The sequence below is a fragment of the Etheostoma cragini genome, chromosome 16 (genome assembly GCF_013103735.1).
Source record: "Etheostoma cragini isolate CJK2018 chromosome 16, CSU_Ecrag_1.0, whole genome shotgun sequence".
Taxonomy (NCBI): domain Eukaryota; kingdom Metazoa; phylum Chordata; class Actinopteri; order Perciformes; family Percidae; genus Etheostoma; species Etheostoma cragini.
This window is the reverse complement of record NC_048422.1, coordinates 23,628,518-23,642,893: the sequence shown is the minus strand read 5'-3', so window position 1 is coordinate 23,642,893 and position 14,376 is coordinate 23,628,518. Positions and strand designations below refer to the sequence as shown.

Here is a 14,376-nt window from a genome sequence, read left to right as displayed (position 1 = left end):
GCAGACATGATAATTAAGAAAAGTCAGCAGCGTCTCTTCTGTCTGAGAAAGCTAGCTCAGTTTCAAGTGGATAGATCCCTGATGACATTGTTTTATAAATCTTTTATTGAGTCTGTCTTTACCTTTTCATGTATTTGCTGGCATGCTTCTCTGAATTTAAAAATGAAAAACAAAATAGCAACGGTAATTAAAGTTAGTAGCAAAATCATTGGGATGCAGCAGATGACACCTACTGATCTGTATACTAGACATGTGCTTAAAAAGGCAGAATCCATCATGGCCGATAGTTCTCACCCCCTAAATGCAGAATATAATTTGCTGCCCTCCGGTTCCCGTTTCAGTCAGCCACCAGCCAAAACTAATAGGTACAAACTCTCCTTCGTTCCCTCTGCCATCTCTCTGCTTAACTCTGGGAGGACTAGGTAACGTCGGCACATATGGTACACTGGGGTTTAAACTTTTAATGTTGTGGCATTCATTTATTTATTTTCTCTATTTGGTATATACTGTATTTTAAATGATGTTGTTGTCTTTGTTGTCATGTACCGTGTGTCAATTTCTTGCTACTGCAGCAAATGAATCGCCCCCTGGGGACAAATAAAGGTTTTGATTGATTGATTGATTGATACCTGCTGTTCAGTGGCGTTTACATTTTTGTCTCGAGAAGCGACGCTATGACGGCGCTGAGAGACGACCACAACAGTCAAAGTTGAAGCCGCCCGACGGATCATTCTCTGGAAGTTTGCCATACCAGAGATAGTTTCAACTCATTTTACACATTGTCTGGCCCAAATATACACTGACAGAATGAGGGAGAAAGCTAGGAACATCACTGCAGATAGGACACACCCTCTCTCCAGCCAGTTTGAGCTCCTGAAGTCTGGGAGCTGCGTAAAAGATGCGCAAAAAATGTTTAAAAAAACTCTTTTTATTCCAAATGTCATCAGTATCCTCAACCAAATCAAAAACTGAGCATCTATTTTAATAGATTTAAGCATATGTATTCTCTTATATCCTGATATTTTTATTTCATTCAAAAAAAATATTTTACTTACTGTGTTTGAGATGTTGTCTTTATGTGTATCTCTCTTGTAGATCTGGTGAGCCAAAGAAAGATTTCCACCCTGGTGGACAATAAATTAGATTAATAGTAGATTAGTGATAGATTTACTCTATCCTAGAGCAGCTTTAAAGATATAATATCTAAAGGGCAAAAGATGGTATGCATAAAAGAAATCATCCCTAACTGATTTATATGTGATATTCTGTATATGTGTGTGTGTGTGTGTGTGTGTGTGTGTGTGTGTGTGTGTGTGTGTGTGTGTGTGTGTGTGTGTGTGTGTGTGTGTGTGTGTGTGTGTGTGTGTGTGTGTGTGTAGGTAAGGTGCTGGTCCACTGCACCGTGGGAGTGAGCCGCTCCGCCACCCTGGTGCTGGCCTACCTGATGATCAGGCAGAACCTGACCCTGGTCGAGGCCATCAAGACGGTGAAGGACCACCGGGGCGTCATCCCCAACCGGGGCTTCCTCCGCCAGCTCAACGGCCTGGACGGCATCCTGAGAGAGAGCCGTAAGACGTCGCCGCACAGCTGAAACCCCCCGACACACACACACACACACACACACACACACACGTGTGTGAGGACTGGTTAAACTGGGGGAGTTAATGGGACCAAGTTAGGAGCAGCTGGTGGGTTTCTGATGCTGATGATGAGGGTTTGACTGATTATATCTTCAAACTCAAGTTGTATTTGTTATATATATTTATATATATCGTGTTTTAGTGTTTTGAGGCCACGTCGACACTGCTAGCTACATGGTACGTTTTGCGTCCGCACTACGGCTTTTCCGAGCACCTCAAACGGAGACATTTGGAAACACTGCTGCCTAGGACTGCACGATATGAGGAAAATATCTAATTGCAAATATCTTGACTGATGCTGAGATTGCGATTTGCAATTTGAATATTGCACCTGTCCATACTGCCATTTCAATAACATTGCAATCTATTGTGCAGCCCTACTGCTGGGGGAGGGGGGGGGGGGGGGGGGGGGGGGGGGGGGGGGGGGGGGGGGGGGGGGGGGGGGGGTTGGAATCACGGGACACCTCCCGATACGATATCATCACGAAACTTATGCCAAAATGCAATATTATGTGATATATTGCAATTGGGAACCTTTTTCCAACGTCTAATTTTTCCCAATTTTTTTTAAATTGACAAAAAAATTTGTCAATGTACTGTGTGTATGGCTCAGTTCAAATGGGATCCAAAAATAATTGGTCTCTCCCCGTTGACTCACGTTCATATTTTTCCCGAATTGAGGTCCAGACCAGACTTCGGCTCTCTATATGGACGGACATTAGTTCTGCTACTCAGATCGTTTTTGTCTCAAAGCGCCGCTTAAAAATGAAAACCTAGTCGTGTAGATGTGGCCTCTGAACCAACATGGAGGGTAAAACTCTCTAGTGAAGCCAACACCTTTTATAATGTGACTTGTATTTATTGTCAGAAGGAAACTCTCAGCCCATTGATGAAGAATTCATTTAGGTCAACGAGTTTGATTGATTACATTCCACCTGTGACGAGCAGGCGATGCGATGGGGAGCCCCTCGTTTTATTACACAACAGGAACGTCCGCTCCTTCAACGTTTTAATCCAACTTCAGAGCATTCCACTACAGCCGGATGTTTTACTGCCACTGACGAGGGGACAAAAACAATACATCTTGACTCTTGACTGAACCGGGGTCGTTGATACGCTGCAGGAATCCACCGCGGCATTTGTTCACGTTTCCGGAAATTTCTAGAAAAATACACAACGCCACCAAGGTCTTAAAATGAGCTGAATCATACTGGAAGTAGATGAAATAATCTAATCAAAAGTAGAATTATTCACTTTTTTCAGGAACCCCAAAAACCTGCAAACCTTTGGTCACTTGAGCTTGCTTTATTCCCAAAGATTCAGTCCTCTTAACCCCTTGTGTTGTCTTCCCCGTCGACCATGCAACTATGTGGCTTTTTCCTTCAAAATTAAAAAATGAAAATTATTTTTTTTTCAACATTTTGGTTTTCCATTTCAACACTTTTGTTGTTTTTTTTCCTAAATTCTAAATGATTTTTTTTTTCAACGTTTTGGTCATCTTTTTCAACACATTTGTCGCTTTCGCGGATGTTTTTCTCTCCACTTTTTTTGTCCGTCTCACTTTTTAAAATTTTATCTACAGGCTGTTTTAATGCTTTGGCGTCGAATCGACGGCGTACCCCCACAGACCCGTCCGCGTCTGACGTGCACCTCTCGAAAAATGTAACTACACGTCGCTCTGCAGTGGCTTGGTGGTGTTGCACCCCCACACCCCCCTGACTCATTTCCTGGTTCTCCTTCTCCATAAACAACATGAAATCAAGGAGAGGTTTAACTTCTCCTGCTGCAGGGGTCCCACCGGGGTCAGAAAGCACATGGGAGACACTAAATTCAATAAAAGTCATTATTCATTTTACCTGCAAAGATTGTTATATTTGGGCACTTAGGTTTAAAGAACCACGGGGTTAATAAAGTGAGTACAAGTGATCGACAGTGTGCAGGATTCAACAATAGACAAACAAATAACTTAGAAGTTAAAATGGAGATAACAGTGTTGCCTCTGCCCCTTTTCTTATCAGCTCGTCTGGAGCTCAGGGTCGGGACTCAAGGGGCCGCGTGTTTTATGTTGTGCGGGGCCCCGAAATAACCACACCTGGTTCTGTCTTTTGTAATCCAAACGGGGGGTTACACCTGTGACAGCGGCCCTCAGAAACAAAGACTCTCGCTCAGCGATTCTCCCCCATAGTTGAAGTCTTTGCGGATCTTCCCTCCACTTTTTCTACATTCAGCAAGTGTCATTAAGTGCTCTGAACAACTCACACACTAGTTGTAGCCCAGGTCCAAAACCAGCACAGGTACAGTAGGCCTATATGTAGGCTGTCGTAGTCGTAGTAACAGTGTTGTCACAATCTGTACACAGTTGTTGATGAGTGACGAGTTTGTAAATAGACACATACAGTAAATGATCATTTTTGTTCAATTCAATGTATTGTTTCAATCCAGTGTGTCTCTAAATAATCACAGTTCTTTGTGAGATATGTTGTGTAATGATCTTAGAATTCATCCGGTAGAGAAGAGACTTGAGACCATTTGGACGGGATCAGCATCACAGGTGTGGGGGGGTGTGAGGTGTGGGGGGGGGGGGGGGGGGGGGGGGGGGGGGGGGGGGGGGGATAACTACACTGGTCACCTGGGTAATTTAAAACATCTGTAACTAAGACAGAAGATCAGGTGTGTCCCTCCACCTTTACAGTGACTGTTAGCTGTCCCAAATGGGACTCCAAGGGATCCATGAGAGGACCACGCCAGCACATGAAGCATTTAGAGAAGACGTGCAGCGGGAGACATTACCACAAATGTGCCATCGCAAAAGCTAACAACTGCCCGGACGTCAGGAAGAGCGCCCCGTATTCAGCGCTGCACGCAGGTCTCGCAAAGTCCGCTCTCTGGTCTCGGTGTTCAGTGAGGCTTGTGTTCTCGTGCTAATGAAAAACAACAGAAGATCCGACGCTGGATCTCAAACCAGCCCCTCCTGTGTGTTTTTAACGATTACCTCAAGTTAGAAGCATGTTGTTTTTGGGACTCGTGTCTTCGTCTGTGCTGATTTTAACACCGTGATAAAGGACAGGAGACGGGGAAAAGAGTTGTAAATAAAAAGCTGAATATTGGATCTGTACAGTCTGGGGAGATTTAAAAGGTATAGCTGAATATTTTGTGGAAATAAGCTCATTAATCTTCCTGCCGAAAGTTAGGTGAGAAGAGCAATTAACAGTCTTACGTCTGTGTGCTAAGTATGGAGTTGAGGCAGGAGGCCATTAGCTCAGCTTAGCTTAGCTTAGCATAAAGACTGAAAGCAGATGGAAACAGCTAGCCTATCTCTGCCCAGAGTTCAAAAGTTAGTTTCTCTCTGCACACTGACATGCGAGTGGGATTGATCTTATCAACTAATTCTCACCAAGAATGCAAATACCTCCCAAAATGTCAAAACTAGTCCTTGGAACTACAATGAGTTTGTTTGCATTGTGTGTTAAAGTGCTCATATTATGCTCATCATTGTATTTAGAGGTTGTACCAGAAGAGGTTTATGTGGTTTCATTATTGTTTGTTGTTCTGCACATTGCTGCAGCTCCTGTGTGTTGACCTCTCTGTTTTACCTAGTGAGGCATCTCACTTTGTTGGGAATCACACGTCCACAGTACCTAGGTAAGGACTACTAGCCAGTCAGGAGCAGAGTATGAGGGCCCTGACAGTACCTAGGTAAGGACTACTAGCCAGTCAGAAGCAGAGTATGAGGGTCCTGACAGTACCTAGGTAAGGACTACTAGCCAGTCAGAAGCAGAGTATGAAGGCGTGCCGTGCTAGCCGCTAGGTTAGCATTATAACACGTGTTATAAAGTGACAGACTTTGGTCTCTAAAGTAAAGTCTGGACTACATCAGAGCTGTTAGGAGCAGTTTGTGAACAGGGTTTTCTGTGGGGGGGCTTTTAGCTTTTTCACTTTGTAAACCTTTAACATGCACAAAAAAGATATATATCACAACAAAGGAAAGGCCAAAAAGCATAATATGAGCACTTTAAATCAATACTCATGGGCTACTCGGGGACCAACAGATGACCAACGGGCCAGATCAGGCGGCCGCTACAGCTCCAATCTCATGAGAGACATTTCCATGAGATCCTGGATATTTGAAATATGATATGATGATTTTGAAATTGCCACATTTTGTATAGTTTGGGCACAAAGTTACTCCCGAAGTCCAGGATCAACCCGTCAAAAACTCTTCTCTCTCGTTATGTTTTGTGTCAGGAAAACAGAGACTTCCTTTGCTACGACTACGTTAAATATGAAGATGTCCTGCAGAATCTGCCTCTCTTAGAAGCTCTCCAATCAGTTAAAACATAAAACATATATACATATATATATATATATATATATATATATATACATATATATATATATATATATATATATGATGATATTTTCTGGCCGGAGCCACTCTTCCTGTAACGATCGCTTTGCTGTGTTGGATCTGTGTGTTTTGTATTTGTGGTTTTCCTGTGCTGTGATTGGTCGTTGGTTGGTCTTATATTCTCGTAACATCTTGGTTTTCTTCCAGAGAACTTTCTATAAGAAAACTTGTATTTTTATTTTTGTATCACTCTCTTTGAGGTTTCACCGAAGAAGAAACCGGCAAAGGAGATGTTGATGCCTTAACCGGTGTACTTTCAGTTTTATTGTGACTAACACTGAGCGTTGACGGATGACTTTGTTATGATAAATTCTGTACTTCATCAGAAATTAAATAAAACTTCTCTCACAGCTGTTGTCCTGCATTTTTTAGGCTCGCGGGACAAATCCGACCCCCCTCGCAGACCACGATCCAGCAGGCATTTTCAATTTAGGTTCACAATACAGTTTTTGTTGCTTATTCCAGGGTTCGTGCATTTTGACAAAACCTGGAAAAGTTATGGAATAAAAAAAAAAAAAGAAGCAAATTCCAGCCTTTGGATAAAATGATCTTTTGGAAAAGTCACGGAATTTTTTTTAACAAAGCATTATAATAATATGTGATTAATAAAAAAAATAGTTGTCTTCCTGTCAACTATGAAAAAAAGTAATTGTAATTTCTGACATTTGTGTCACTTTTTCAACGTTGTGGGTCCTTTTTTTGATGTTTTTTTCCAAAGTTATTTGGTATTTCTAACGTTGGCATTTTCAGCTTATTTCGAAGAAAAAAATTGTCAAATTTGAGCCGAGGACAACATGAGGGTTAATAAAAAAATGTATTTCACGTCGTCTTAACGTTAACGTTGTATTCCCAATATTAGCAATTCCACTATGAAAACCACATCAATTATCACTCAGTTAATTGTTAAAACTCTTACAGTAAACATTTTCAAATTTTTTTTTTTTGTATAATGCCGACTGAGATTTTCAGGAATACATAGTCAGGGAAAGGTTTTGGTTAAAATGCGTATGAACCCGTTTTTTCAGAAATTTTGGTCCTTTTTTTAAGATGTTTTTTGCGCTTTTTTAAGTGCTTTTGCTTCTTTTTCTGGAGGATTTTGGTGCTTTTTCCACACTTTGATAGGAAAAACACTGACAGGGAACATGTTACTGCACTACATTCATTTCCCTGAGTTGAGTTGGTCAGGACGACCTCTGGTGGTCAAATATTTTAGCCCTCGTGTTGTCCTCTTGAGTCAAAAAAGGGACAAAAATTTTACATTTATGTCCTTTAGTCTGACTTTTAGGTTTTCACTACCACCACCACCTTACTAGTGTTACACCACTTTTTGGAATTCATGCTCAATAACCCTCATTTATATAGAAATATACCTAATATTTGAGTTAAAAAAGCAGAAATTCTGAATTATTTTGACTAGTAGTTAAGATCAGAGTGATGAAAGTGATCAGTTGTATTTGCAAAGAGCATTTTAAAGAATCCAATCCATTTTTTGTGGTAATTTGGTTAAAATCAAACCCATATTTCAGATAGACATTTTTTTAAAGGGGGTCAGATTTGACCCGAGGACAACAGGAGGGTTAATATTATAATGAACTTCCAGATTGTTTACAATGTGTCCTCGCTGTGCTCAATATTTATTATTTTTTGGGCGGCTGAATGTTGGGCACTTTTTGTTAAAATGGATGTTCGACATGATTTTACCTTAACACATATTAAAAGGACATATTTCAGATATAGACATTTTTTAAAGGGGTTAAATGTGACCCGAGGACAACAGGAAATCAACAAAGCGAGCGTTCTCCAGGGAAGAATCACACGTTAAAGGAGAGAGCACATGCACCAAGTTAGCTTTTCAAGGTGCTTTATTTACACCATCAGCAACATTTGATCCAGATTCTGTTAACAAATATCCTCGGGGAACAGGTCAGAAGGTACAAAATACTACCCCGTGTAATACGGGGGTGGATAATAAAGAGTAAATGTTACAGGAGTGACAAGCCAACTTATTTTACTTCGCCACAGTTAGCGATGACGACCTTGGCTTTGTCTTTGGGCGTGCCGCCTGTCGTGCCGTACGCCTCCATCTTCTTGACGACGTCCATGCCCTCCACGACGGAGCCGAACACCACGTGCTTCCCGTCCAGCCTGGAGGGGGGGGGGGGGGGGGGGGGGGGGGGGGGGGGGGGGGGGGGGGGGGGAGAAGCCGATCGGTATGCAGATGAACACCTCAACACATTCAGGGTTTCTACAAACTAACAATTATTTTCAATGTTGATCATTTATCATTTTCTCGGCAATCGATTAGTTCTTCGGTCTATTAAATGTCAGAAGATGGTGGAAAATGTTGATTGGTGAGCATGTAAATGCACATTAATATTCAGAATATGACATTATGAATTTGATTTGGGTCGGGTCATGTCACACACACACACACACACACACACACACACACACACACACACCCCCCCCCCCCCCCCCCCCCCCCAGTGGAAAGGCGCCCTGAGCAGTTGCGGGTTTGGTGCCTTGCTCAAGAGCACCTTGGCAGTGCCTACTGGCTGAGCTACTGCCAGGGTGCTCTTGAGCAAGGCATCAAACCCCCAACTGCTCGGGGCACCTATTATAATAATAATTATTACTATTATTATTGTAGAGGAGAAACAAGAACATATTTACATTTAAGAAGCTGGAATATTTTCCAGCTTCATAAATAAAAACAGATAAGTCGATTATCAAAATAGTTACAGATTAATTTAATAGTAGACAACTGAATTGATTAATCTTTGCAGCGCTGTGTCAATGAAGCCTTGTGTTGTTGTTTTTATATCAGAAAAACTGGTTTCTTTCAACCAAATGTCCAATAAAATAAACAGTCACTACTTTCACGATCTACCTGGGTAAAAATCTGTGATAATACATAAACATTTGTTACTTTGAGTTCAACTCTTTACTAATAATAGAATATTGACTCATTTAACCCAAAGATTTGGCATCATTTCATGTGAATGAGGTGCAATGACCATACAAACAGCAGTGTAAAACCAGGCTAATGGGAATAAGTTGGAATCAGGTTGGTATAAGAAGAAGTAATAAGACAGAAATGGGGAATGACTGACAGGCTACTTCACGCTTTGTAACAGGCAAACCAAGCCAAGCCAAGCCAGGTCAGTTTGGGTCAATGGGAAGACAACACAAGGGTTAAACCTGGAAGCAGCAGCTCGGGGTTAAAGTGGAGCTCACCAGCCGTGCAGAGGAAGAACCGGGAGAAACTGGGAAACTCCGATCCACATCGAAAATAACTGCTAGCTGCAGGTTCTCACAGGACAGCGACGCTACAAACGTGTGATGATCTTATAGAACACGATGCATCGTGTAGATTTAACTACCCAACAACAGTATTTATATATATAAATAAAAAGGAGTTAAAATGAGCACAACTTTAAACATCTACAGCAGGAAAATGCAACATAAACCCGGGAATATTGGTCTAGAAACATCAGATTGGCGCTTTTTGTAATTGTTTTAGCTTCTTTTTTCCTGAGGATTTTGGTGCTTTTTCCACACTTTTGTTAGGAAACACTGACGGGGAACATGTCACTGCACTACATTCATTACTACACGTCTCCCTGAGTTGAGTTGATGCTCAGGATGACCTCTGGTGGTCAAATGTTTTAACCCGTATGTTGTCCTCTCGAGTCAAAAAAAAAGGGACAAATATTTGACATTTGTCAATTTTTCTGACTTTTCTGAAAGCAGAAGTGATGAATTATTTTGACTAATAGTTAAGATCAGAGGAATGGAAGTGATCAGTTGTGTTTGCAAAGAGCGTTGGAAGGAATACAGTCCAATTTTTTGTGGTAATTTGGTTAAAAAGAAACTCATATTTCAGATATGGACATTTTTTAAAGGGTCAAATTTGACCCGAGGACACTGTGTTTTGGTCGATTGGGAAGACGACACAAGGGTTAAACTGGAAGCAGCAGCCCCGAGTGTTACAGTGGAGCTCACCAGCTGGTTTTCTCCGTGCAGAGGAAGAACTGGGACCCGTTGGTGTTGGGTCCGGCGTTGGCCATGGACAGGATGCCCGGGCCCGTGTGCTTCAGCTGGAAGTTCTCATCAGCAAACTTCTCCCCGTAGATGGACTTCCCTCCGGTTCCATCGTGCTTGGTGAAGTCCCCGCCCTGGGGGAAAGAAACCGTTAGCTCAGGATTTGGGTTTGTGGAAACAGCCATCATCGATCCGGTTCCTGGTCTTCACGTCTACCTGGCACATGAATTTAGGGATGATACGGTGGAAGATGGAGCCCTTGTAGCCGAAACCCTTCTCCCCGGTGCACAGGGCACGGAAGTTTTCTGTGAAATAAAAAAATGCAGATTTTGTTTTTTAGTAACAAGAACTATTATCACACTCAAAGCTCCTGAGGTCACTGGCCAGGCTTCATTAATTACCTTTTGCATCACGATTTTCCATCTAGCTCTACCTGTGATACAGCTTTGCATGCCCAGTGGAGTGATGATGATGCTGATATGAGACCCCCCCCCCCATCTGTAAAGTGTCTTGACATAAATGAACACACACGTTTGCATCTCTGAAGTCATTTTGAGTCTCATCGTGGACGTTTGTGTCTTTTTCCTGTTGGTGTCGGGGGTCTTTTTACACAGAGTTTCACCAAGTAAGACTTTTTAAGACCATTATGAATGACATAAACATTCATTATGAATGACATTAACATACATACATGTTCAGTACAGGCCAAAAGTTTGAACACACCTTCTCATTCAATGAGTTTTCTTTATTTTCATGACTATTTACATTGTAGATTATCACTAAAGGCATCAGAACTATGAATGAACACATGTGGAATTATGTACTTAACAAAAAAGTGGCAATAACTGAAAACATGTCTTATATTCTAGTTTCTTGAAATATTCTATTTATAGAGTTTCTTGATAATCATGAAAATAAAGAAAACGCATTGAATGAGAAACTTTTGGCCTGTACTGTACATCCACTGAGAGCCAGACATTCAGTTTTTTTAAGCAGAGTATCTGAACTTTTACTTCTCCAAAACTGAGAATAAAATATTATTTTTCCGTTTTATGTCTGTGGGCCAATCAGAGAGACTCGCACCAATAACACGGAAGCTGATTGGCTACAATACGAGTTGCATGTTGGTCTCATTTGTAGTCGTAATACAGCAACATTTATATGTGGACTATATTAGGGCCTAGAACAAAACTTCGGCAAATTTAAGACTTTTCAAGACCCCGGAAACCCCGTTTCTAACCAAGATCTTAACTTCAGAGAATATGAAAATCATAACTTAAGAAACAGAATGATGCATTTGAGTCATTTGCTCATAACCTTAAGACTGGGAAACAGACAGTAATGCATCTGGCAGGTTTCCTTGTGTGGAGTTACATGAAGGTTGTGTATCAATGGCTGTCCTCCACCAGGTGGACATGAACTCCCTCCTCAGAGCTGTGGCACTCCTGCGACCTGTTATTCAGACTCTGGATTCTGGTTGGTTCAGATTCTGCAGGGTCTGACTCACCTGCAGCCACGCCCCCATTTTAAACCGAGCCGCTCAGGTGAGGATTGACAGCCAATCACAATATCCCTTTCAGGTGTGTCTGTGTCTGTGTCTGTGTGTGTGTGTCTGTGTGTGTGTGTGTGTGTGTGTGTGTGTGTGTGTGTGTGTGGAAAAAGCCAGAGCAGCAGTTCTGTGGTTGCTGTTACTGCTGCATGCAATCAACTTTAAAAAGCCTTTAAAAACTTACCTGCAGTCTTTGGGACCACGTCAGCCCGGAGCTGCACGAGACAGAGACACAGAAGGACAGACAGACAGACATACAGACAGACACGCCTTTTTTGTTGTTGCAACTCATACTTAACAATGTAACACACACTTCAGCCGCCGAGTGTAAACCATAGTTGAAATAGACACTAGTTAAGCGATGCTTTTCTTACCTCCATTACTATCCTGCCGGTCTTAGCTCCATTAATAGTGATGTCGAAGAAGACTCTGGGTTTTGCCATGTTTCTGGTCGAGCTGGAGGTTTTGGGGTGGGAGAGATCCTCTTGTAAGGACAGGCTCCGCTTCTCTTGGCTGTTTATGTGAGTCTGTGCCCCAGGATGCAGAAGCAGCCGACAGCCAATCACAACCACGGTTTAGGCTCAAGAATGGACCAATAGGTATGGAGATGGGCGGAGTTAGGCGGCGCAATGAGCAGGTAGACAGGTTTTTGAAGAAAAAAAAAGAAAGGAGTGTACAAACGTGTTCAACTCCAACCCGCCAAAATAATAGGTGGGGTTAAAACGCCTTCCAGAGGGGAAGAAGATGGAGGAGGTGATCTCATGGAAATATGTGTCCCTACATGAAAATACGTGTTATTACATGTTGTGTACTCCTAAGATGTGTGTGTGTGTGTGTGTGTGTGTGTGTGTGTGTGTGTGTGTGTGTGTATGTGCGTCTGTGTGTGTGTGCGTCTGTGTGTGCGTGTGTGTGTGTGTGTGTGTGTGTGTGTGCGTCTGTGTGTGTGTGTGTGTGTGTGTGTGTGTCATTTTGTCTCCCTCCCAGCTTTCCTGTTTCGTGCCATATTATGTCATCATATCCATGTTTGTAATTGTTTGTATCTGTTAATTTGTCAATATATATCAAAAATAAGTACATAAAATTCACAATTTGATCACAAAAAAATAGAGTTGCATAATAAACTGGGCTTACAATAAATTTCATAAATTCTTCTCTTTATTGATCCCCTATGGAGAAATTACAATGTACACTCTGTTGTTGTTACACACTACACACAGGCCTGAAATACACACACATGCTCAGGTCCTATACATGCACTAATGGAGAGATGTGGGGGGGGGGGGGGGCTTATTCAGTTTTATAGCATTGTGAAACAAATGGAAGTGTTTTTGAAATAGTATTGAGTAAAAGTTGACATATTCCAGTCTGTGATTATCATCAACATCCATTCCTTTAATTTTAGTCTCAATAATTCCTAATTTCTTAGGAATTAAGAATTCATTAATTAATCTCGCTCAGAATTAATTAATTAATTAATTCCTAACTTCAAACATTAGATATAATTTCCTATAAATGAGGTTTATTGACCATAAATTCCAAAAATAACTGTAAACCTAAAGTTAACGAGTTAGCGTTACGTAGTGTTGAAAATGTCAAAAGTGTTGAAAAACGGAACAAAAAGTTAAAAACATCGATAAAAAGGGTTGACTTTCAATTTTGACGGTAAGACAACACGAGGGTTAAACTCACTTCTACACTTTGGCTTTCAACCCAAACTGAGACTTGATCTTATCTGTTTTTTTATAGTGTTATTGGGTAGATCTTCACCTCCAGTTTATTATTTTTAGGACATTGTGACTGCTATGTTTGCTGCCTTCATGTACAGCACTTTGTTCAGCTACTGCTGATGTGAAAGCGATTTATAAATAAAGTGATGATTATGATGATGAAACATTAAAAAACGTAACAAGCGTAAAAAAAAGTCTTAAACAGGAAATAAAACACATCAAAAGACACGCCGAACTTCAAAAAATGCATGACAAGACAGAAAGCATCGACCAACAAGTCACATGTTAAAGAAAAAAGTCCTAAAAAATTACCTAAAAACTTAAAACCGTCAAAAGCCTCTAAAGTGTAAAACCGTTTTTTTTGAACCCTTGAACCCTGAAGAAGACGAAGAGTTAAAACTCAGAATTTAACCCTTAAATGACGTCTGTCTATTTCACTTTACACAACTCAGCAGAGGCTCCAAGAAGCCAATAAACCCCTAGTCCTGCATAGAGGGGCTGAGTGAACGTGGTCTGGACTCTGTGGAGGAGAGTCATGGTTCCAGAGACGCTGTAGAAGGACAGAATACCTGCACTGTGATCCAGGTACACTCCTACTCTGGAGGACCCAGGACCTGAGACGGGAGTTTGGACTTTGTTGGACCAAAATGTATAACTGTTGTTGTTGCAATATAACGCCCAAGATTTGTCATTTCGTCCAAATCCACATTCATCCGACCCCCCCGCTCTACTGATGTTCTTGTATGCGACTGCTACAGAAACTCTCCCTCCTCCTCTCATCTCCACCTCCCAGTAACAACGTCCAGTCAGACTCTCTCTACTCAGGACCTGCCAACAGCCACTGAATCTGTCTGGGTGACTAGAATAAGACTGATGTTGACCCATGAACGTTGCTTTCCTGTTCCCCTTAGATAATAACAGCCGTGTGTTTGCTGTGTTTGGATCCAGTGTGATTTCACGTGAATATTGTAAGAATCCAGCTCTGGTCTTGGGCTCATGTTGAGGCAG

General features: G+C 41.6%; 3 protein-coding genes across 4 annotated transcripts in view; 1 reads left to right on the top strand and 2 right to left on the bottom strand.

Moving 5' to 3' along the window:
* LOC117959185 (dual specificity protein phosphatase 26) overlaps positions 1-14,376 on the top strand; it is a 26,564-nt gene that overhangs the window by 2,069 nt on the left and 10,119 nt on the right. The window contains exons 4-5 of one of the 2 annotated variants that reach the window (XM_034896186.1): positions 1,380-1,568; positions 4,333-4,613. In XM_034896186.1, coding sequence (XP_034752077.1) covers positions 1,380-1,568; positions 4,333-4,565 — 422 coding nt within the window. In that variant the 3' untranslated portion in view covers positions 4,566-4,613. Of the gene's footprint in view, positions 1-1,379; positions 1,569-4,332; positions 5,174-14,376 lie in introns of those variants that run through there. The other variant, XM_034896185.1, reaches the window with a different exon arrangement.
* On the bottom strand, positions 7,893-12,213 carry LOC117959193 (peptidyl-prolyl cis-trans isomerase-like). Its single transcript, XM_034896199.1, has 5 exons — positions 12,016-12,213; positions 11,826-11,856; positions 10,309-10,397; positions 10,054-10,226; positions 7,893-8,193 (listed from the first exon to the last, which is right to left on the bottom strand). The coding sequence occupies exons 1-5, from the start codon at positions 12,082-12,084 to the stop codon at positions 8,052-8,054; spliced, it is 504 nt and encodes a 167-aa protein (XP_034752090.1). The 5' UTR covers positions 12,085-12,213; the 3' UTR covers positions 7,893-8,051.
* On the bottom strand, positions 13,757-14,370 carry LOC117959205 (tripartite motif-containing protein 16-like protein; the record flags this gene model as incomplete). Its single annotated transcript, XM_034896211.1, has 1 exon — positions 13,757-14,370. A coding segment is annotated over one exon (573 nt), but the record flags the coding sequence as incomplete, so codon positions are not given.